A 21,533-nucleotide genomic window follows, 5' to 3' on the forward strand; every position below is an offset into this window, starting at 1 on the left:
TGCCCCGCGCGCGAGAGAGGGGGCGGAGCCAGCAGGAGCCGCGCGGCCCCGCCTCCTGCCCCGAGAGAGAGCCATGCCCGCCCAGGCCCGCCCGGGAGGATGGCGGCCCCCCAGCTCCCCTCCCGCTGAGCCCCGGAAGAGCCTCCCCGGGCCGCAGGCACAGATGGCGGCAGCACGAGCAGCGGAGCCCGGCCCGGGAGGAGGAGCCCGAGGGCGGCGGAGGCCCGAGGCAGCCAGGTCAGGCCCGCTCCCCGCTCTTGGAGGCTCCAGCCCCAGAGCCCGCAGGCCGGCCGGCCGGCCGGGCGGGGCCTCCAGGCCTTCCTTGCTGGGCTCTGGGAGCGGAGCGGGGCCGGGGGGGGGGCGCTTCTGTGCCAGAGAGCCTCTGGGCAGAGCCCGGGTGGGTCCTGCCTTCCCCAAGAGAGCACCTTGCCAAGGAGGAGCCTCTCTCTCTCTCTCTCTCTCTCTCTCTCTTGGGGGGGGGGGCTGTGAGGCCTAGTGGGGCTGCCGAGGGCCTGCCCGTCACTCACTCCCCCCCCCCCGGTGGCGCCCTGCCAGCTGTACAGCATGTTTACCCGGCCCTGGGTTGTTTATGAATTTGCTGCCCTGGGTATTTTTAGCTCGCCTGGTGCCTCCTCCCCACCAACCTCCATATGTTGGGATAGGGGAGAAGCCCATCCCCAGTGCAGAGGAGAGCCCACCACCCTCTCTGCCCCCCTTGGGCCGGCTGGGGGCTGAATCCTGGTCCCGCCTGCTTCTCCTGGTGCTGAGCCTCTCAGTCGCTGCCGGGATCCGGCCCTCCCTCTGCCCTGAGCCGTCTCCTGGGTGACTCAGGGCTCTGGCAAGGCGAGCAGGAAAGGGCTGATTTTCCTGCTGGACATCAACACTGCCGGATCCCCCGAGCAGATCTCTCTTGGGCAGCGGTAAAGGCAGGGCGTGGGGGGAGGCAGGGAGCCCGGAGGGGGGGGACGGCTGTCACTTTCTGGCCAGTAACTGGGGGTGTGGGTGAGGTGGAGCTCTCTTGGCTGGGGGGGGGGCAGAGGGGGGACAGGAGCCGGAACTCAGCATTCTTCCATCTGGTGCCCCCGAGATGCTTTGGGTGGTAACTCTGACCCAGCTGGTACAACCTTGTGGCCGCACGGCGCCAGGTCTGTGGCAGCTTGGAGCAGGCAGGGCTGGGTCTGGGGCCCAAGAGTCTGTCCTGGTCCAGGGGAGCTTCCTGAGGAGTGGGAGGGGTACCCCTGGAGGAGGGGGCAAGCAGAGTCTCTAAGGGGTGTTGTGTGGGACACACACACTTGTGTTTATCTCTGCTTGAGCTTCTTGCTCTGTCCTAACCATGAAGCAGAGCTCTCTCTTCTCCCTCCTTTCTCCAGTGGCGGGGGGGGGGGGGGACAGCCGCCCTCCTGGAGCTTCGCCTGGAGCAGCCCAGGTGTCCCGGCCGGGGCTGGTGGGAGTTGTAGCGCAAAGCAGCTGGAAGGCGCCAGGTTGTCAGAGGGTGGCCTCGGGATGGCTGGGAAGTGACTCAGCGAGTGGCAGGAAATGGAGCAGGGCAGATGGACAGGATCCAGGGCATTCCTGGCCTCTGCAGGTGACCGGGTGTGTAGCGTGTGAGAGGGGATGGGTCTTCCTCATGGAGGGCTGAATCCAGGCCCTGGCAAGCGGAGCGCACTCAGCAGTGCTTGTTTGGAAATGCCATAAAAGGAGAGAGCCAGGTTTTGCCCAGGCAAGCCTCTGCATGAGAAGGGAAGCTAGATATTGGCCTGGAGTTGTGAAGAAGGACCCCTGTCCCAGCGCTCAGGCAGACCCAGGGAAATTCCTTGCCTCCTTTCTCCTGTCATTTGCCAAAAGTAAACAAGGGAATGCCAGCGGAGCCCAAGAGATCAAGTTACTCTCCCAATGCCCACCCCATCTCACCTGAAAAGTCAGAACCTGTTTGGTTTAGTGCCCTTCTTTTCTTTGTTAATGTTCAAGCCCCGCGTGAGAATAGGAGAGATGCTTCTCACCTTAGCAGGCTGCCCAAGAGACCGCCTCTCCGCCCGGCTTTCTCATCCCCTTTCTCCCTGTCCCTTGCCAGACACCAGGCCTGGCCAAACAAGGACAGCGATTCACACAGCCCAGGCCCCAACCCACCTCCTTCCCTCTTGGGCCTTGAGATCCGCAGAGGGGGCCTGGTTGGTTCTTCCTCCGCCCTCAGAGGCTCGGGGTAGCAGGTGCCCCAGGAAAGGGTCTTCTCTGTGGCAGCCCCTCAGCTGCAGGACTCCTCCCCACTCTACAGCTTCTGGAGGATGCTGAGACACACCTCTTTCACCCTGACCTTTGACACTTGAGGTGTATAGATTTAGGACCCACCATATCTGATGGCAAGTTGTTTAACTGTTTTCAGTATTGTCTTTTAACGTTGCAACCCTGGGACCTTGGGCTGAAGGACGGGAAGTAAATAAAGCCTTCTCTCTCTTTCCTGGCCAGCCTGTCAGCTGGCAAAACCCTCCTTCCCCTGGACTCTTGCTTCCGGAGCCCAGGCCAGCCGGGTGCCTCTTTCCTGGGGAGACCTGCTCTCTTGTTACCGCTGGATCTGCTCCTTTCTCCCTCTTGGCTGTTTCACCCCCGGTTCCCAGGTTCCCCCCTTTCCCTTATCATCCAGAGCCACAGTAGGAGCTGTTAGGCAGAGGAAAGCGGAGCATTCTCCTTCCTTGGGTGGCCTCTTGGCATGGCTGCTTTGGTGGAGATTCCTGCATGGTAGGGGGTTGGACTAGATGACCCTAGTCCAACTAGGGTCCCTTCCACCTCTACTGCTCTATGATTCTTTGAATTTTTGGATCTGCAGTTTTGGATCTGCATTTTGATTTATGTGCAAATTGTTTCAATTTGGTTGTGTACTTTTTGGTGTGTTTTACTCATTTGTAACTTTTGTAATATTTGTGATGATGTAAATCTTGGCATGTTGCTTTAACTATGGAAAAGTGTCATACAAAGAAAATGAGGGTGAGGAGGAGAAACGGGCCCAAAGTCTCCCCCCTGCCTTCTCCTGATGGTTACCGAAAAACGTCCTTGTTCCTCTTCCCAAAAACAACCAATGGTCAGCACCCAGTTTCCCTTCCTTGGACCCCCTGCGCCCTTCAGCCAAGTCTCCCCACTCTCCCTGACCACAGCCCCAATGCTGGCAAGTGGAGAGTGGTCCCTGGCGACCCCCGGCTGGCATGGGGGGCTGCCCCTCCCCAAGTGTCCTGGAGATGGCCTTGTATCAGAGAGCCTGCGCTTGTGACTCAGAAGGCCGGTTGCTGCCTCTCAGCCTAACCTACTGGATGAAATGGGGAGACAGAGAACTCTGCACGTGACCTGGAGCTCCTTGGGGGGGGCAAAGTGGGATAGAAATGCAACAGTAGTGATAATCTGCCCCCTTCTCCCTGTGTCCCAATCAGGGTCTGACGGGAGCCGGGCAGCTCAGCGAATCCCATGGAGGTCAGTGGGAGCCACTATGGCGATTATCATCGCCTCCCCGACTACGAAGAGGAAGACTCTCCCCCTGAGGATGAGAAGGAGCTGCTGGTGCACGTCACAGAGGGGCTGAAAGGTACGTCTCCCCAGGCCTGGGAGGGCAGCTGGGGGGGTCCTTTCAGCCAAGCCCCCCTTCTCACTCTTTCCTCCTTTGCAGATTCCTGGCATCACATCAAGAACTTGGACCACTTCTTCACCAAAATATCCTTCCTGGTTCTTGGGCATCTTTTGCTCAGGAAGGCCGCTCTGCAGAGCCGCTGGGCCAGAGTTGGCATGAATATGCTACAAGGACTTCCCAGCAGCTAGGGAGCACCTCTGAGCACGAGCAAAGTGCATTTCCCTCCCCGTGTGGGGCTCAGCGGCCCCAGAAGGCATCTGGAATCCCAGAGGAAGGGGGAAGGGGATGCTATGTGCTGGGAGCCCCCTCTTTTCTAGGTGGCTGCGGGGGGGGGGGGGTCTCCAAGGCAAGGCGTAGCAGAGTGGTTTTCCTTAACAGATCCTGCACATCTACCATTTCCACCAAAAGAACGGCTTTGCCTGCATGATGCTCTCAGACGTCTTTGAGCTGGTGTGAGTACCCCAAACTGCCCCCTCCTTCTGACCCCCTTCATTGCTGGGCCCTTCGGGGAGGAGTAGGAGGAGGGAGCTGGTGGGCATCTGGGGCAGGGGAGCACCTGCCCACCCTCCTCTCTTCGCTCTGGGAGCTGTCTTCATAGAGTGGGGAGGGGTCCAGCCCCTGCAATGCAGGACTTGTGGCTTAAGATGATCCAAGCTCTGCTTAAAAACCTTCCAGGAAGGAGAGTCCACCAGGAAAGAAGCCTGATCGTCTTCCACACAGCAGCCTTCAGCTATTTGGAGGGAGCCCCCATATTCCCTCTCGGCCTTCTCGTCTCCAGGCTGCAGGAGTGGGGTGGAGTCTCCTTCTTTGGAGCTCTTTAAGCAGAGGCTGGACAGCCACATGTCAGGAGTGCTCTGATGGTGTTTCCTGCTTGGCAGGGGCTTGGCCTCGATGGCCCTGGTGGTCTCTTCCAACTCTAGGATTCTAGGTGCCTTTCTCCGTCCACAGTGGGGAGGCCCAGGGGTCTCCTCCAGATCTTCCTTCCCTGTTGGGCAGGGCAGGGGGTGAGAGGGAGCCCCCACGGCGGCTGCAAAGGGTCCCAACAGGGAACACATTGCATTGCAGGCAGGTTGGGCCAGATGCGCCCCGAGAGTCCTGCAGGCTGAGGGTGGGCCCGGGCAGAGGGGGCTCTCCTGACCCCACTTGCTTGGCTCCTCTCCCCCCAGGCAGTTCCTGTTTGTGGTCACCTTCACCACCTTCCTGCTCTGCTGCGTGGAGTACGACGTGCTCTTTGCCAACCGGCCTGTCAATCACACTCACCCTGGAGGGGGCTCCCTCCCCGAGAGGAACAAGGTGACGCTGCCTGATGCCATCCTGCCGACGCCCCAGTGCGCCCAGAGGTGAGTGGGGGGGGGGGAGAGAAGAGACCCTCCTGCGGGGAAGGGGTCGGCCCTCGGGAGCCCCAAACCTCCTTCGCAGCTGGGGGGACGGGGAGAGGTCCAGTTAGATAGATGCTATGGAACTCCCTGCCTCTTGACTCCAGGGAAACGCCTTCACAGTGTTCCTTTTGGCACCTGCTGAAAACGTTCCTGTTTAGACAAGGTGGTGTGAGTTTTAATGAATTAACTCTTGTATGTTGTGTGCTTTTCTGGGTTTTATTATTTTGTCTTTTTGTGAACTGCTTTGAGGGTTTTTTGTTTTTATGATATATAGCTAAGATACACAGCTGCCCCTGCATTGTAGGGGGTTGGACTAGATGGCCCTTGGGGGTCCCTTCCAACTTTATGGTTCTGTTCACCTGTATGTACGCATGCACACCTACACACATACAACCCTTAGCAAAGGGTCGGAGTTAATCCAGGTTGATGAATCTGGAGCGACCGAGTGCAACCCAGCCCAGGTCCCTCCCCAACAGCCTTCAGCCTTTCCCCAGCCTGGAGCTCAGAGGATGCTGCTGCCCGTGCCTGCAGGGCAGAGTGTTGGTCTCGCACCCGGGTCCTGCTTGGGGTCTCCCTCCCGTTGTCCTCGGCTGACCCTCCCCTGGCCCGGCTGATTGGGCCCTGGTGTCCCCCCTCTCCCCTCCCTCAGGATCCGTTCCAGCGGCTGGATCATCTTCCTGCTGGTGATGGCTGCCACCTTCTGGGTCTACCGCCTGGTGAAAGTCCTCTGCAGCCTCTTGGGCTACTGGGAGATCCGCACCTTCTACACCAAGGCCCTCAAGATCCCCTCGGTGAGTGAGTGAGTGAGTGAGCAAGAAGAAAAACAAGAACTTTATTATTTATAGGCCACCCTCAGCCAACAAGCAGCCTCTAACATTAAATACCTCCCAGCACAGAGGGGGCGATGGGTGCAGCCAGCAAGGACCCCCCTTGTTCCTCGGGAGGCAGCCGGTGGGTCTGCTGAGTCTCCCTCTCCTTCATCCCCCCATTACCTCCCCTCTGATGCCTCCTTGGCTGCTGACATCCCACGGCTCAAGTAGAATCTCATTGCAACAAGGGATGCCTGCATTTCTGCCAATAGGAAAAGGGGACAGTCTCTTCCAAATAACACCCGAATCCTGAAGGTCTGCCTGACTGAACAGGGCCGTTCCTGTGCTTGAGCATTCTGTGCTTGTTTCCTTGCTGCCCTGGGGGCAATGTTGTCGGTGGAGGAAGGAGTCGGAGGCAGGACTTGAGGGGTGAAGGAGCGTTTCCCCCTCTCCCCCCCCCCTTTGGGAGATCCTGATGGTCAGAGACCCAGTGAGCAGGTTGGGGTTTGCCTCCCCCAGGGACAGCAGCCTGACCCCCTCCCCCCGCCCAGCGTGTCCCTCACCCTCCTCTCTTGCGCCCCCGCAGGACGAGCTGTGCAACTGCAGCTGGCAGGAGGTGCAGGCGCGGCTGATCTCTCTGCAGCGGGAGCAGCCGATGTGCGTCCACAAGCGGGAGCTGAGCGAGCTGGACATCCACCACCGCCTCCTGCGCTTCAAGAACTACCTGGTGGCCATGGTGAACAAGGCCCTGCTGCCCGTGCGCTTCCGCCTGCCCCTGCTGGGCGAGGCCGTCTTCCTGACGCAGGGCCTCAAGTACAACCTGGAGCTGCTCTTCTTCTGGGGGCCGGGCTCCCTCTTCCAGGGCAAGTGGAGCCTGCAGCCCCAGTACAAGCGGGCGGGGGCCCGGCTGGAGCTGGCGCGGCGGCTGGGGCGAGGCATGGTGCTCCTGGGCCTGGCCAACCTGCTGCTCTGCCCCTTCATCCTGGTGTGGCAGGTGCTGTACGCCTTCTTCAGCTACACGGAGGTGCTCAAGAGGGAGCCGGGCAGCCTGGGCGCCCGCCGCTGGTCCCTCTTTGGCCGCCTCTACCTGCGCCACTTCAACGAGCTGGACCACGAGCTGCAGGCGCGCCTCAGCCGCGGCTACAAGCCCGCCTCCAAGTACATGAACTCCTTTGCCAGCCCCCTGCTGGCCCTGCTGGCCAGGAACGTCTGCTTCTTCGCCGGCTCCCTCCTGGCCGTCCTCATCGCCCTCACCGTCTACGACGAGGACGTCCTCACCGTGCAGCACATCCTCACCGCCATCACCCTCCTGGGGGTCATCGTCACCGTCGCCAGGTGGGTCAGGAGGGCGGGCGCATGTGGCCCTCCAGGGAGCCAGGGCCGGAAGACCCACCTGATGCGGCCCTCCACCTCCGGCTGCCGAAGCCCATCTCCCGTTCCCCTGTGGCCTTTGGCCAGGCTGGCAGGTTTAGCCCCTCGAGGTCTCAGGTGTGCTTCAAAGGGAAACCCCAGCGAGTCTTCAGCCCTCAGATTTCTGCCCTCAGATTAAAAGCCAGCCCCGTAATAGGCCTGCTGCCCCTGGGGGTCCTAACCAAGGCCGGCTCCAGGGAGGACCTCCAGTGTGCAATTGCTGGGCTGGAGATCTCCAGCAGACAGGCCTCTCTCCGGCTTGGCCTCCTCTGCCCTGCGGAACGGGGACACCTGGCACTGGTCCCTCGCCAGATCCCAGGTTCTTCTCACATTGAGCACACGGGTGGGATTTCAGGGGCTGTACTTGGCTAACTTTTATTCAGAATAGACTCATTGAAATGGATGGACCACAGTCACATCTGTTCATTTCAGTGGGTCTGTTTAGGTGAGCGCAACCCCATATTTTCAGTGGGTAACAGAATTTTGTGGAATGGTCGAGTCAGAAGGGACCCCTAAGGGTTATCCGGCTCAACCTCCTGGCAGATTGCCTTCAATCCTCCACCTTCCGCCACACATCCACCCAGACAGCAAATCCTGGTGGATGAAGTCAGGGAGGGGTGCGGGGAGGCTCCTTTCGCCAGGTGTGGGGCACCCCCCCCACCTTGATGTCCCCAGTTCATGGGGGAGGGTGTTTGGGCCGGTCTTCCTGGGTGCTAACGAGACCCCCTCCCCCTCCCGCAGGTCCTTCATCCCGGACGAGCACCTGGTGTGGTGCCCAGAGCAGCTGCTCCAGTGCGTCCTGGCGCACATTCACTACATGCCTGACCACTGGCAGGGCAATGCCCACAAGGCGGAGACGCGGGAGGAGCTGGCCCAGCTCTTCCAGTACAAGGCGGTGAGTTTGAGGTCTTTAGAGAATCTGTAGCCTGCTGTTCACCCAGAAAGGCGCTGACATGCAGTCAATCAGTAGCTGCTCTTAATATTTCTTCATATCGTGTCTTTTTCATAGTTCGGGACTCAAGGCGACTGACGCAGATAGCGAAAGCGAAAGACATTAGCTAAAGGCAAAAACGTTAGCTAGAAGCATAAAGCTAAAGGCAATTTTAAAAATGTAATTAATCATTAATCTAATTAAAACTAAGATTTAAAAGGTGTGCTAAGAGCACAGGCCTCCGCAATAGAGATATGCCAGTGCCAGTCCTTTCTCAAAGTCCCGTTGGAACCAGGAGCTCTCGGCTGTCGGAGGATGGCCAGCGAGGAGGGAGCCTGTCTGGCGTCCCCAGGCAGGGAGTTCCAGAGTTGCCTGGGAGCAGTCCCCACCGAGAAGGCCCTGCTGGGTGCCCAGAAAGGCTGGGAGGCAGTGCTGCCTGCAGGCTTAGAGGGGAGAGAAGGCATTGCACAGTTAGCAAGAGGGACTGGGCCGGATCCTTCAGCCGCCTAGCGGAGCCCCTCTGCTCCCTCTCATCCCGCATGGCAGGGTGGGTTTTGGGGCGGGGAGACCTCTGGCACTGACACACACCCCCCCCCCGTGCCCCCAGGTCTTCATCCTGGAGGAGCTGCTGAGCCCCATTGTGACCCCCTTCCTGCTCATCTTTGCCCTTCGCGCCAAAGCCCTGGACATCATCGACTTCTTCCGCAACTTCTCCGTGGAGGTGGTGGGGGTCGGGGACATCTGCTCCTTCGCCCAGCTGGACATCCGCAACCATGGCAACCCACAGGTATGGGGGGGGAGCTGGAGGTGGCAGTCTTAACCGGGGGGGGGGGGGAGAGATTTCAAGTGCTAAGGCCTGTTTGCCAGCAGCCGTGTGACCCTGTGCCTTCCCTGCATCCAGTCAGTGTGGCCAATTGGGGGGGGGGACAGGCATTTCAGTTTCTTGTTTCCGGGCGGAATTATTCTGAAGTGCTGCAGGGGGCTGGATGGAGGCCCCCCCCCCCCGTGAGAGGCAGGGTTGCATAGTGGTTAGAGCACCAAGCTAGCACCTGAGAGAGCCCAGGGTTCCAATCCCCACTTGGCCATGGAGCTCGCTGGGTGACCTTGGGCCAGTCCCTGCCTCTCAGCCTCACCTCCTTCGCAGGGTTGTTTAAGTGGGGGGGGGGGACCATGTGTGCCCCCTCGGGCTCCTTGGAGGAAAAGGGGGGAGGTCAATGCAATAAATAACACAATACCCACTGACAATCCTAGTCTCACACAGCAGCCCCATTTTACAGGCAGGGAGACTGAGGCTGGGAGTGTGACAAAGCCAAGCAGAGGACTCCCGGGCTTCTTTCCTGCAGCCAAGCCCCCAGTTCTGCTGGACTCTTGGTCCTATTCTTCTTCCCCTTACTGACATGGGGGGTACATGGCTCAGTGGTTAGAGCAGATGCCCACGGGTCCCCTCCCATCCTGCCATTTCCAGCAACTGGGATCCAGAAATATTTGCTGCCTCCAGCCGTGGAGGGCAGAGCCTGGCCAAAGTGGCTGGGGGCCTTTGGTCCACACAGGTTGGTGGCCCCCTCCCTCCTGTGGGAGAAAGTCCTTCCTTTTCTTGACCTGAATCCCCAGCCGCCCCCTTCCCTGCGTGTGCCCCCCCAGTCTTCCCTGTGCCTAACTTGCTTTCTCCCCCCCCCCCAGTGGCTGTCCCAGGGCCGGACAGAGGCCTCCGTCTACCAGCAGGCAGAGAACGGCAAGACGGAGCTCTCCCTGGTCCACTTCGCCATCACCAACCCGCGCTGGCAGCCTCCCCCCGAGAGCTCCCTCTTCATCGGGCACCTCAAGGAGAAGGTGCAGCAGGATGCGGCCCACGCGCCCCCTGCCCAGCGCCTCCTGGCCGAGGCCCCCCTGGGCGCCTCCTTCCTGTCGGATGAGGGACCCTGCACCGTGGTGAGTCCCGGGGACGGGGGAGGGAGCCATCTCTGGGGTCCTGAGCCCCCTTTCTCCTCCTGGCGCTCCCTCTAACCGCCTCTCCCTCCCTGCAGCCGGAGGCCCTCCTGGCCAGTGTCCTGGCCCACCCTGTCCTGGCAGTGGGAAGTGGGGGTCTGGCGTCCCAGGCAGAGAGGCGGCGCTTTGGGCAGCCGGGCAGTGCAGCCGCCAGCATCCTGGCCTCCCTCTCCTGCTCGCAGCTGCCCCGGCGGGGTGAGAACGCCGTCTACCAGAGCGACAGCACCCTCCCCGGAGACAGGTAGGCAGAGGGGAGAGCTGGCTGGTCTGGGGCCCGGGCGCAAGGATGGCGGCGCTGGGTCAGGCCCAGGACTGCTTGGCCCCGGTGCTCGTGACTCCCAGATAGGGAAGGAGGGAGCCGGTGGGGGGCTGGAAAGAGACCCTGGGGGGCTCCATTGGGCCCCTGCTGTTCCCCACCCCATTCTCTGTCCCCCTGCCTCTTGATTTCATCCTTGGGCGGCCCACTGCGTTTCCCATGTCTCTTTTCCTTTTCTTCCCCCTCTTTTCTGCTTTCTCTCCCAAGTGGTTCCTTGGAGCTGCCTGGTCTTGGTGGGGAGGGCCCTGTGGCCTGGACTGCAGAGGGGCTGGTGGAGGAGGGTGGGGGCTGCCCCCTGCCCAATCCCAGCTTCTTGCAGCCAGTGTGCCAATGGCTCCCTGCCTTTCTGTGCCCCCCAGTGTTGCCCCACCTGAGACGCGCCCAGGGCCCCTCAGCCGCTCAGTGCTGCTCTCTGAGTTTGCCTCGGCCGAAATGAGTCTGCATGCCATTTACATGCATGAGGTGAGTGTTTGGGGGGGGGGGAGCAGCATTGTCTTCCTACAGTGCAGGGGTTGGACTAGATGGCCTCTGGAGATCCCTTCCAGCTCTGTGCTTCCTCTGTCTCCCGGGTGGTGGGGCGGGCCCAGAGCATTCTTGGGTCTCACCTGTGTGGGATCCCTGGTGGAGGGGGCTTGGTCCTGGGTGAGCTCCCCCAGGGATCCAGTACGCCCTCCTGACTTCCCCCTCTCCTCCAGCTTCACCAGCAGCAGCAGCACCAGACATCCCCACGCTCGCCCTCACAGCCCTTGGCGCAAGCAGGTGAGCCTCCCCTCTTGGGCACTGGAAGCGCAACACTGCTGGGGCTTCCTTCCCTTCCGGGGGTGTCTTACCTGGGGGCGCTTCCCCCAAGATTCCTCCCTGCCCATGCTCCTGGCTGGAGAGCCAGGCGATGCCTCGGGGGGGGGGGGCTTAGTGGGGGCTGGAAAGAACATGTTGCCCAGCATGAAGGAGGCTTGGTCAGCTCCAGGGCGAGAGCCCTTTCCTTGTCAAAGTAGCCCTGGCCAGCTTGAGAGTCCCTGGGGGCTGGGTCCCAATGGCCCTCCCCTCCTGAAGGGCCGTCTGGCCTCTGCTTGCCTTTCCCTGCCCCAGGCGGGGGTTAGGGGGGGTCGCTTGCCTGCCAGTGGCCCAGGTGCAGAATTGTCTCTGGGGCTCCTGGAGTGTAATATTCACCTGCCCCCGGGGGGAGCGAGGAAGAGGCAGAAAGACGTTTTCTGCTTTTCCTATATTGTAGTCTTATGTTTTGAATTGCCCTGATTTAATACAAATCTCATGTGGGTCCCCCGCTCACTTCCTTCTCTGCCCTGCAGCTTCCCCCAGGCCCTCTTTGCATGTGCGCAGCCAGGATCTAACCCTTGGGGGCTGGAAAGAGGAGGAGGAGGAAGAGTCGTCTCAGGCACAGCAGCAGCAGAGGGAGAAGAGCTAGCAGCCGCCATCGCCTTTCCCATCGCCCAGCCTCCTCTTGACGTGAGTCTCCTTCCCCTCCTGCTCTCTGACCCACAGCCTCCCTCCGTGGGGCTTCACCTGAGCTCAGGGGGGACTCTGCAGAGCTCAGCCCCACGCTCCAAGGCCTCCTTGCCTGTCCCTTCACCCCCCCCCCATTCCCTCGGGGTCAGGGTTAGGGGAGGGTGGCAGCACCAGGGCCAGGATTCCTGGGGTCAAGGCTGCTTCCTTCCTGGAGAGATGGGGCTAGAGATGCAAAGGCCTGGGGGGGGGGGAGAGTCGCCTTGCTTTTTCCCCATTTTTTCTGTGTGTCAGCAGCTCTGGGCGGCTGGCTATGTTCAGACACCTTTCCCCTGGGGAGTCATGGCCACCGACTTGGGTGGCGTTAAAGGGGAACCGGATAGATCCTGGAGGAATCAGCATAGAATCCTAGAGTGGCAGAGCTGGAAGGGGCCGCGAGGGTCATCTAGCCCCACCCCCTGCAGGGCAGGACTCTCTTGCCCGTGACCCTGGGGTTCAGAGTCTCGTTCATTCTCAGCCAGTGGAGCTGGAGGAGCCAGGATGGCTCTGGCTGGCCCTGTGGCTGCAGGAGCCTGGACGAGAGGGGCCTGACCCCATGGCCCATCCTACGAGCCTTGCATGAGCGTTTGTACCTGGGGTCCAGCCCCCCTAACCTCCCCCCCCCCCCCAGCCTAACCCTGCCTGTTTTGCCCCTCCAGGTGATGGCTGCCGCCGGTGACTTGCTGGAATTCCTCCCCCCCCCCCACCTCCTGGAGCGTGGCCAGCCAGAAGAGGAGCAGCGCAGGAGTGGGAATGCGCCTGATGCCCGCCCTTGGCTGGCCGTGGACTCTGACGGGAGGAGGGAACCCCCCCCCCCTTCCTGGCTTTGGGTGTGTGCCCTCCACGGGGGTGAATAAGCTATGGGCCGGATCAGGCCCTGCCCGGTGCTACTCATAGAGCTATAGGGGTCCTGAGGTTGATGAGAGGATGGCTGGAGCCAAATGCCCCCCCCACCTTCCTCTGCTGCTATATGACCTGCGCTGTGCCCCCCACCCTTGCAAAGCCGCCCCCGGGGGCAGGGGGCTCCAGCTCAGGACCCTTTGGGGACAAATAAATGTTTACAGATGTGGCTAACGAGAGAGATTCACTTCCTATAGACAACAGAATCCTTTCTCCTCCTCTGGGGCAAGGGGGGGAATTTGAAGGCGGGACCGTGGGATTAAGGGGCTGCTCCCTCCCCCTTGAACGCTCTAAGCGGCTCTTCAGGGAAGGCGGCAGGTAGCTGGTTCCAATTGGCTGTGTCAAGCTGTGATGTCAGGTCATGTTCTTGGCTTAAAGGTCAAGGTACCCCTACCCGTACGGGCCAGTCGTGTCCAACTCCAGGGGAGCCGGCGCTGTCCAGAGACACTTCCGGGTCACGTGGCCAGCATGACGAAGCTGCTCTGGCAAACCGGCACCAGAGCAGCACACGGAAATGCCGTTTACCTTCCCGCTATAAAGCGGTACCTATTTATCTACTTGCACTTGGGGGTGCTTTCGAACTGCTAGGTGGGCAGGAGCTGGGACCGAAAGACGGGAGCTCACCCTGCTGCAGGGATTCGAAACCGCCGACCATGCGATCGGCAAGTCCTAGGCGCTGAGGTTTTACCCACAGCGCCATCCTGGCTTGGGGCAAGGGAAATAAGGGCTGAGTCCCCTTTCATAGAACTGTTGAGTTGAAAGGGACCCCTAAGTGTCATCTAGTCCAACCCTGCGATGCCCTTTCCCCTCTGGCCTAAGGCTTCTCTTGCTAAGAAGCTTCTCTATTCTTACAACCTGCGGATGCTGCCAGATGGTGCCTTTATTTTCCACAGTTGGGTACAATTATTTTAGGAAGAAAGAGCCTGGCTTTCAGGCTGTCCTGGGACCAGGAGTTTGGATACCTTGTCTGCTTCCGCCATCATACATCCCTCGCAGTCCCTCAAAAAATGCTCTTGGCGCTGTTTTAAAAAGTGGCCGGAAGGCATAAGATTGAGGAGCGATAAATGGAAGGACTTGTTCATGCAACGCAGTGTGAAAATGACGGAACTCCCTGGAGGAGGGATGCCCTTAGAAAAGGACCAATTCCTGGAGGAGGAGAGGCTGTTGGGGGGCTCTGCATCCCCCGTCAGAGGGGAGAGCTGCTCTTCTAAGACCCTCCCCTCTTTGGAGAAAGGAGTGCGCGGACGCCAGAGCAGGGCAGGGGAGAAAGGCTTTTAATGGCAAGATCCGGAGCTGCGAGGGTCTCAGAGGGACGACGGGGTGAGACGGAGCAAGGACTGGCGCTTCTGCTGGGAGATGGACTGGCTGCGGATGAGCGAGGCCACCTCTTGCGTGCGGAAGGTCAGGCCAAAGATGTCCTCGTGGTAGCGGTTCTGGTCCTGGGAGAGAAAGAGGCAGCGTCAGATCCTACACACACAGACTCTGCCCCCCCCCCCACCAGGGCACTTCATTGGAAGGGACCCCCATTGGTCATTGGTCCAGCCCCCAACGCTGCAGGGAGGGAGGGCAGCTGCCGACTGTTTCAAGGTGCCCCACAATTTGGTGCTGCTGATGCATTTGCTGTGACCCAAGGGGGCCACCCCCTGTAAGACCCTGCCCTGGGCAGCTGAGGGCTGCCTGCCTGCGCTCTGCCTCCAGCACTGGGGTCTGACTGGGGGGCTGCTTCCCTTCCTCCCTCACCTGGAGTTCGCTGATCTTGTCCCCGGCCTCCGCCAGCGTCATGCCGCCCTCCTTGGCCAGGATCTGTTGGACGGTCTGCAGGACCCCCGTTGCCATGGTGACGTCCCCACAGACGTACATGTGGCCCCCCCTCTGGCAAAGGACCTCGTGGACGTAGCTGGGCAGCTCCAGGCGCAGCAGGTCCTGAACATATGTCTGCGGGAAGAGGGAAAACCAGGCCCGTCCATCGTGATACAGTGCTCCCCTGAGCACAAGCAGAGTGCCACTCCCGCTTGGCTGAGGAATTGGGATCAGGGCTGCCAAAGCACAGGCATGAATCGCCACCTGTCCCCCCAACTCCCCCCCCCATGTCTGCCTGGATGGGGTGGCTGCCATCTGCCCACCCAGAGCCCCCCTTTTTATTATTTCCACTGCTCACTGGGCGGGGGGGGGCAGCGCTGGAACTGCACCGGCCTCCTTGGCCAGCCTGGTTTTACAGAGGCTGCCCTTCGCCTTCCTGACACAGAACAGCCTGAGAAGGATAGAACTGTAGAGTTGGAGGGATCCCAAGGGATCATCTAGTGGTCCCACCCCCTGCAAGGCAGGGATCACAGCTCAAGAATCCCCAGCAGGTGGCCCTCCAAGCTCTGCTTAAAAACCTCCAAGGAAGGAGAGGCCCCCATCTCCTGAGGGAAAGCGTTCTCTGTCTGCCAGAAAGGTCTTCCTTGTGTTTCAAAGGAATCTCCTTTCCTGCAGTTAAAGCAGATCAGAAAGGGGTCCCCATTGGCCGCCAGGCTTGTTTTGTGGAGGCTGCCTTGGGCCTCCTGGCCCAGAACAGACTGGAGGGCGGAGGAGGAGGAGTTGAACTGTGGAACTCCCTCCCACAGGAGAGAAGTTATAAAATTATGCAGAGCCTGGAGAAAGCAGAAGGGGGATTTTTTCTCCATCTCTTAAAACGCTAAGACTAGTAGACTTCCAATGAAGCTGAAGGTTGGAAGATTCAGGGCAGGTGAAAGGCAGTCATCCTTCCCTCCGCAGGACGCAGGGATGGCCACGAACCTGGATGCCTCTGAAAGAGGAGAGGCAGCCATGTTCCTGAATGCCGGTTGCTGGAAGCCCCAGGACAGAGGTTTGGAGACTCCAGTTCCCATCATCCCTGACCACTGGTCCTGCTAGCTAGGGATCATGGGAGTTGTAGGCCAGAAACATCTGGAGGGCTGAGGAGGCCTCTCCCAGGAGGGACAAGGCTGCTCTTGTAGTGTGAGAAGAGGCTGATGGGCTACTGGCTAGAGACAGGGGGCTCTCCCCTCCCCCCCCCAATTCCCATATTATTACCTTGGGGTAATCTGGGTCGCGGGAGAAGCAGGTGAGGACGCGGCTGAGGACCCCTTTCTGCTGCGCCTCCTGCACCTCCTCCTTGTAGATGTGGTCGTAGCGGGAGCTGCGGCAGCCAAAGACCAGCGTCATCTCGCCCGGGGGGAGCCCTGCGTGGGGCAGGAGGGGGTCAGGGCTGGGAGCGGCAGAGGCCCCCGCCCCCAGCCCAAAGCCTCCCCAGCCCGCCTGACCCACCTTCGGCCTCCAGGCTGTGCAGCCGCTGCTGCCAGAAGCTCCGGAAGGGGGCGATGCCGGTTCCAGGCCCCACCAGGATGCAGGGGGCTGCGGGGTCCTGGGGCAGCTGGAAGTTGGGGGCGCTGTGTGGGGCAGAGACACCAAGAGTCACTTGCCTGGCGGGTGACAGGAGGGGAGCCCGGAAGCTGAACACTGGAAGATTCAGCCCAGGCAAAAAGGAAGGGCTTTTTCACGCAACACAGACTGTGGAACTCCCTGCCACAGGAAGCAGCAACGACCACCAACCTGGGTGGCTTTAATAATAATAATTTATTAGTTGTACCCCGCCCATCTGGCTGGATTTCCCCAGCCACTCTGGGTGGCTTCCAAGCTAACATTAAAATACAATAACCTATTAAACATTAAACGCTTCCCTAAACAGGGCTGCTTTCAGATATCTCCTAAAAGTTTGGTGTTTATTTTTCTCCTTGACATCTGCTGGGAGGGCATTCCACGGGGCGGGTGCCACAACCGAGAAGGCCCTCTGCCTGGTTCCTGGTAACTTGGCTTCTCGCAATGAGGGAACCGCCAGAAGGCCCTCAGCGCTGGACTTCAGTGTCCAGGCAGAATGATGGGGATGGAGACGCTCCTTCAGATATACTGGACCGAGGCCGTTTAGGGCTTTCAAGGTCAAACCAACACTTTGAATTGTGCTCGGAAACATACTGGGAGCCAATGTAGGTCTTTCAAGACCGGTGTTATGTGGTCTCAGCGGCCGCTCCCAGTCACCAGCCTAGCTGCCGCATTCTGGATTAGTTGAAGTTTCCGGGTCACCTTCAAAGGGAGCCCCACAGAGAGCGCATGGCAGTAGTCCAAGCGGGAGATAACCAGAGCATGCACCACTCTGGCGAGACAGTCTGCAGGCAGTTAGAGGACTGGACAAATTCCTGAAGGAGGAGGAGAAAGGTTGGGGGAGGGAGTTCCACAGTCCGACTCTGTGTTGTGGGTGTAACATGTGCAACATCAGCTTTGTGGGACGTCCACAGGAGCAGGAGAGACATTCTTTTCTGGCGTCTCAACCGCGTGTGCCTCTTTCTCTGGGAAAGCAAGTGGGGAGTTTGGCTCCCTTCCTCTGGGAAGCCTCGCTAAGGCCAGAGGGAATGTTTGGATAGAGCTGCTCCTCCAAAGTCCCAGCTCAACACCCCCCCCAAGACCCCTTACCCTCGGACGAAAACCGGCACCATCTCGCCAGGCGCCAGCTTTGAAAGCCACGTGGAACAGACGCCAAAGTGAAGGGGCCCCTTGCCGTCTGTGGAGCAAAGCGGGGGAGAGCGGGGAGCAAAATGAGAGGCGGCCTGGGAGGTTGTCCTCCCCACCCCACCCCCAAATGAGACTGCCTTCCCCCTCCCCAGGTGGCCAAGGTCACCCCTGCGACCGACTGTCCCCTTAGAATCACAAGATTGCAGAGTTGGAAGGGACCCCAAGGGCCATCTAGCCCAACCCCCCCAAAAAACTCACTCTGGCTGTGGTAGTTGAGCACGGCCACGGTGAGGTGCATCTCCCCCGGGTGGGCGCTGGGCGCTGAGCTGAGGGAGTAGTAGCGCGGCTTGAGCAGGGGCAGCTGGGTGAGGAGCAGCGAGGGCGGCAGCGGCACCGAGGGGAACTCCTCCAGCACCTCCTCCAGGGTGGGGCAGCGGAACCACTTCCACTCCTCGTACAGGAGGGAGTCCTGCGGGGGCAAGAGAACAGGTGGAAAGGAGGAGCAGACCCACCCCAAGCCCAAGGAGGGCAGGGAGAGGCAGTGGCGCTTAGCGGTTAGAGTGTCAGGCCTGTGAGAGACCAGGATCAAATCCCACCCCCACCCCGCTCGGCCGTGAAGCTCCCTGGGTGACCTCAGGCCAGTCTCTGCCTCCCTCTCAGGGTGGCGGTGGGGATGAAGTGAGGGTGGGGAGAACAGCCCCGTCTGCCCCCTTGAGCTCCTTGTAGGAATAGGTGGGGTGGAAATGAAATACCGTATTGTTTGCTCTATAAGACGCACTTTCCCCCTCCTAAAAAGTAAGGGGAAATGTCTGTACATCTTATAGAGCAAATGCAGGCGGGAGGCTCTGCTCAGCGCTCCCTTTAAAGAGCCGCGTGGAGCGTGTGTGCCCCCAAGAACAGCACAAACGCTCCGCGTGCTCTTTAAAGGCAGCACAGCTCTTGGGGGAGCCTTCCTCCCGTTGCCCGGGAGAGGCTTCGCGCCGCTAAGCCAGAAGCCAGGACAGCAAGAGGCTATCCCAGAAGCCAGATCCCTCTTGCTGTTCTGGCTTCTAGGATTCAGAATATTATTATTTTTTGTTTCCCTCCTCCAAAAACTAGGTACGTCTTATGGTTTGGTGTGTCTTATAGAGCGAAAAATACAGTAGATTAAGACACCTGCAGGAACAAGAAAGTCTTAATCTCAGGTGGGAGGGAGTTCCGCAGGCTGGTGCATCTGAGACACGGGAGGCGAGCTAAGCAGGGTGGGCTCTGTGTGTGTGTTAGAGATAAGGGGGTCCATAATGCACAACACCCTCTCCCCAGCTTCAAGGTCGTGTGCTGGGAGGGAAGAATACCTATTTGTACCCGCCCTCCCCCAGCCCCTACCTCTCCCAGCCGCTTCAGCTTCTCCCTCTCGGCCGGGTCTTCTGCCAGCGTGGACAGGATCTGGAGCAGTTGGGCGCTGGGGGGCGTTGTGATGTCCAGGAAGAAGGTGAGCGCCTGGCGCAGCGTGCAGGGGGGCAGGCGGGGGCTGGGGACCCACAAGCGCTTTGGGCCTGAGGAGGAGGAGAAGCAGGAGGGGGAGACTCAGCGGCCGCAGGAATTTCCAGCTGCCAAGCAGCTCCAAAGGCTTTTAGTCAGGCTTCACCACCACCGAATGGTAGAGTTGGAAGGGACCTCCAAGGGTCATCTAGGCCAACCCCCTGCAAGGCAGGAATCACAGAGAAAACATCCAGGACAGGTGGGCATCCAACAGCGGAGAAAGGTGTGTGCCGGGAGAAGGGGGGGGGAGGAACCCCCTCCCCCTCCCATCTCTAGGAGATCAATCCAGTTTGCTCACTGCAGCCACCCAAGCATTGGTCTGCAAAGAGGAGCTGCAGCATTGACCAAGTATCAGTCCTTCCTGGTAAGCCCATACTGGCTCATCTAGACACTTCTAAAAACCATAAGGAGAGCCTGCAGGATCAGGCCAAGGGCGCGACTAGTCCACAGTGGCCAGCCTGGGGTCCCGTGTCCAGCTCTGAGTGCCGCAATTTAAGAAGGGCACTGTGGCGTTTGCCTCCTAGGACGGGTCAAGGAAAGGGTTAAAATGGGTGTGATGTGATTGGCCAGTGAGAATGCAAGGGGGGAGTAAAAGATAGAGTGGGAGGTTTTGCAAGTCAGTTGAGGTTTGGGTGTTGGAGAAGGACGAGGGAGGCTTAGGTGTGGGTTGGTAGAGTTGTATTGTGAGAGAGTGAGAGGAATTGTTAGGCTGAGTCAGAGAGATAGTTGGAATAATCAGTTTGGAGTTGTTAGGAACTAAGATTAGAAAATTGTCAAGCGAAAAATAAATGGAAACCATACGCTTGTTCCTGCATTTAAAAACAAACTTGATTATTTGTTAATGTTAACAACTGTCTGGACTCCGTGTGTCCCCGTGAGAAGCGGGGTGGTGGCAGCAAAGAAAGCAGTCACAGTGGTGGCACAGGGTCAATAGAGCGTGAAACGGCCGGGGGGGGGGGGGCTGTGTGATCGCCACAGGCACTGACAAGCTGGAAGGTGGGCAGAGGAGTGGGGTGTACTTGCTGCCTGCGTTGAAATGTAAGTAAACCATTTTGTTTATCTTACAAAAGTGTGTGCTTCGCTCTTAGCAATGGGGACAAAGAAGGGAAAGGTCAGCAGACCACAAATGAACAGGGACAAACAGGTGTATTTGACTAATTCACAGCTTCCAGTGAGCTGCAAAGTGCCGAAGTGTTTTTTCTTTGCCAAAAGGGCCTCACAGCCCGTTTACTCTCGTATTTCTCCCACACATGTGGAACAGGAGGTTTAAATCTTAATTGACAGATTTAATTCTCAATCTTTCTTCTGTGTGTGTGTGTGTGTGTGTGTGTGTGTGTGTGTGTGTGTGTGTGTAAACCCAGTGAAAACATATTCAGAAATAAAGGAGAGCAACTGCAGTATAAAAAGTTACAGGACTGGAAAGGCAGCACCCTGGTCTGGGCCCTTCTTTGCCCCACAACGCCCACCCCATGGCTGGGCCTGGCCTGGAGGGCTTCCCCATTCGGCATCGGCCAGGCCAGTCTGGGCACAGGTGGCCACTCACTCTCTCCCGCCTCCAAGGTTTCCACGGTGACGGCCTCGTTGGCAGGGGGCGGGTCCTCCACTCGCTGCAGGATGGCATCCACCAGCTCCGCGTTGTTGGCGGGGAAGATGCCCACGTGGTCCCCCGGCTGGTAGGCCAGCTCTGGCTGGTCCCCCGTCTGCAGCTGCACCAGGATGGTGGAGCGGCTGCAATGGGGGAAAGGAGAAGAGCGGTCAGCCCGGGGGGGGGGGCGGTGTGCGGCAGGAAGGCAGTGGCCTGTGCACAAGGCAGCCAGGAACCCCCAACCCCAAATGCTGGCGGAAATCAGGCCCCCTTGGCTGGGGGCTGCAAGAGGGAGAAGCGCCCGCCACATTGGGATGAGTGCCTTCCGTCCTGGTTTGACTCTCACCTGGATTCTGGGCTCTGCAGGTTCTTGACGGAGAGGATGTGGGACGGAACGACATTGCGCTTGTGGACGAGGGTCAGGCCTGAAGGGGGAGAAACCCAAAGGGTCAAGGTGGAGGCAGGGAGATGTTTCAAGCTTGGCTCTTCCAAATTTGGCAATGGAGCGGGGAGAAAGGTCTCCGTGGGGGACAAGGAAGCAAAATGTGGGAGCCCATGCAAAGAAACCCGAAAGTGGGGCTTCTGAAGATATGCCTCCCTGCCCCACGTGATGGAACAACTTGCCCCACCTCCTCACAGGGTTTCTGGGCTTGTGGCTCCTGGATAGGTGTTAGCCCCCCACCTCTCCTTGGAGGCACTGACTGGGGGGGGGGGCACAGGCAGTGCCGCATTTAGGGTGCCAAGCTTTGTCCTCACACTTAGGCTGTCATATTATCAACGTCCCCCCCCAGCATGGGGGGAGAGGGGCAGAGCCCAAAGTAAGGGGGCTTCTCTGGGGTGTGGAAGAAAAGCCAGGCCTTGGCTTCAAGGCAATTGCGTTGGAGAAGAACCCCCTCCCCAGCTAAGCTCTTCTGATGGCCCCCCGCCCGCCCGGGCGTTCTGCTTGCATACGAGGCTTCACAGCTTTGATGGGGTTGTGCAAGTCATCACACTCTGGTTACCAAGACGCCCCCCAAAATTAGCTCTGCTGGGAAAACTACGTTGCTGGTCAAAAACCTT

General features: G+C 59.5%; 2 protein-coding genes across 5 annotated transcripts in view; one reads left to right on the forward strand and one right to left on the reverse strand.

Moving 5' to 3' along the window:
* The first annotated feature begins 61 nt into the window (after window positions 1–61).
* ATG9B (autophagy related 9B) lies at window positions 62–13,010 on the forward strand. Of its 3 annotated transcripts, none has more exons than XM_083703809.1 (15): window positions 62–237; window positions 3,417–3,568; window positions 3,650–3,693; window positions 3,998–4,062; window positions 4,777–4,950; window positions 5,639–5,780; window positions 6,385–7,133; window positions 7,950–8,103; window positions 8,747–8,926; window positions 9,820–10,068; window positions 10,164–10,366; window positions 10,801–10,903; window positions 11,137–11,200; window positions 11,749–11,905; window positions 12,601–13,010. In XM_083703809.1, exons 2-14 carry the CDS (start codon window positions 3,451–3,453, stop codon window positions 11,862–11,864), a joined length of 2,361 nt encoding a protein of 786 aa, XP_083559935.1. In that variant the 5' UTR covers window positions 62–237; window positions 3,417–3,450; the 3' UTR covers window positions 11,865–11,905; window positions 12,601–13,010. The 3 variants fall into 3 exon arrangements, with proteins under 3 accessions (XP_083559935.1, XP_083559934.1, XP_083559936.1); XM_083703808.1 differs by lacking the exon at window positions 62–237 and adding an exon at window positions 644–920; XM_083703810.1 differs by lacking the exon at window positions 62–237 and adding an exon at window positions 680–920 and having other exon boundaries at window positions 10,801–10,909; window positions 11,146–11,200.
* Window positions 13,011–13,701: 691 nt separating this feature from the next.
* The window catches only part of NOS3 (nitric oxide synthase 3), a 34,433-nt gene continuing 26,601 nt past the window's right edge, over window positions 13,702–21,533 (reverse strand). For both annotated transcript variants that reach the window (XM_083703806.1, XM_083703807.1), the window contains 9 exons: window positions 20,821–20,899; window positions 20,433–20,617; window positions 18,734–18,903; window positions 17,627–17,837; window positions 17,330–17,417; window positions 16,130–16,251; window positions 15,896–16,044; window positions 14,582–14,776; window positions 13,702–14,280 (listed from right to left, as the gene is read on the reverse strand). In XM_083703806.1, coding sequence (XP_083559932.1) covers window positions 14,146–14,280; window positions 14,582–14,776; window positions 15,896–16,044; window positions 16,130–16,251; window positions 17,330–17,417; window positions 17,627–17,837; window positions 18,734–18,903; window positions 20,433–20,617; window positions 20,821–20,899 — 1,334 coding nt within the window. In that variant the 3' untranslated portion in view covers window positions 13,702–14,145. The remainder of the gene's footprint in view (window positions 14,281–14,581; window positions 14,777–15,895; window positions 16,045–16,129; window positions 16,252–17,329; window positions 17,418–17,626; window positions 17,838–18,733; window positions 18,904–20,432; window positions 20,618–20,820; window positions 20,900–21,533) is intronic.

Source organism: Podarcis gaigeae (genome assembly GCF_964106915.1).
Source record: "Podarcis gaigeae genome assembly, chromosome: 12".
NCBI classification, from domain to species: Eukaryota; Metazoa; Chordata; class Lepidosauria; order Squamata; family Lacertidae; genus Podarcis; species Podarcis gaigeae.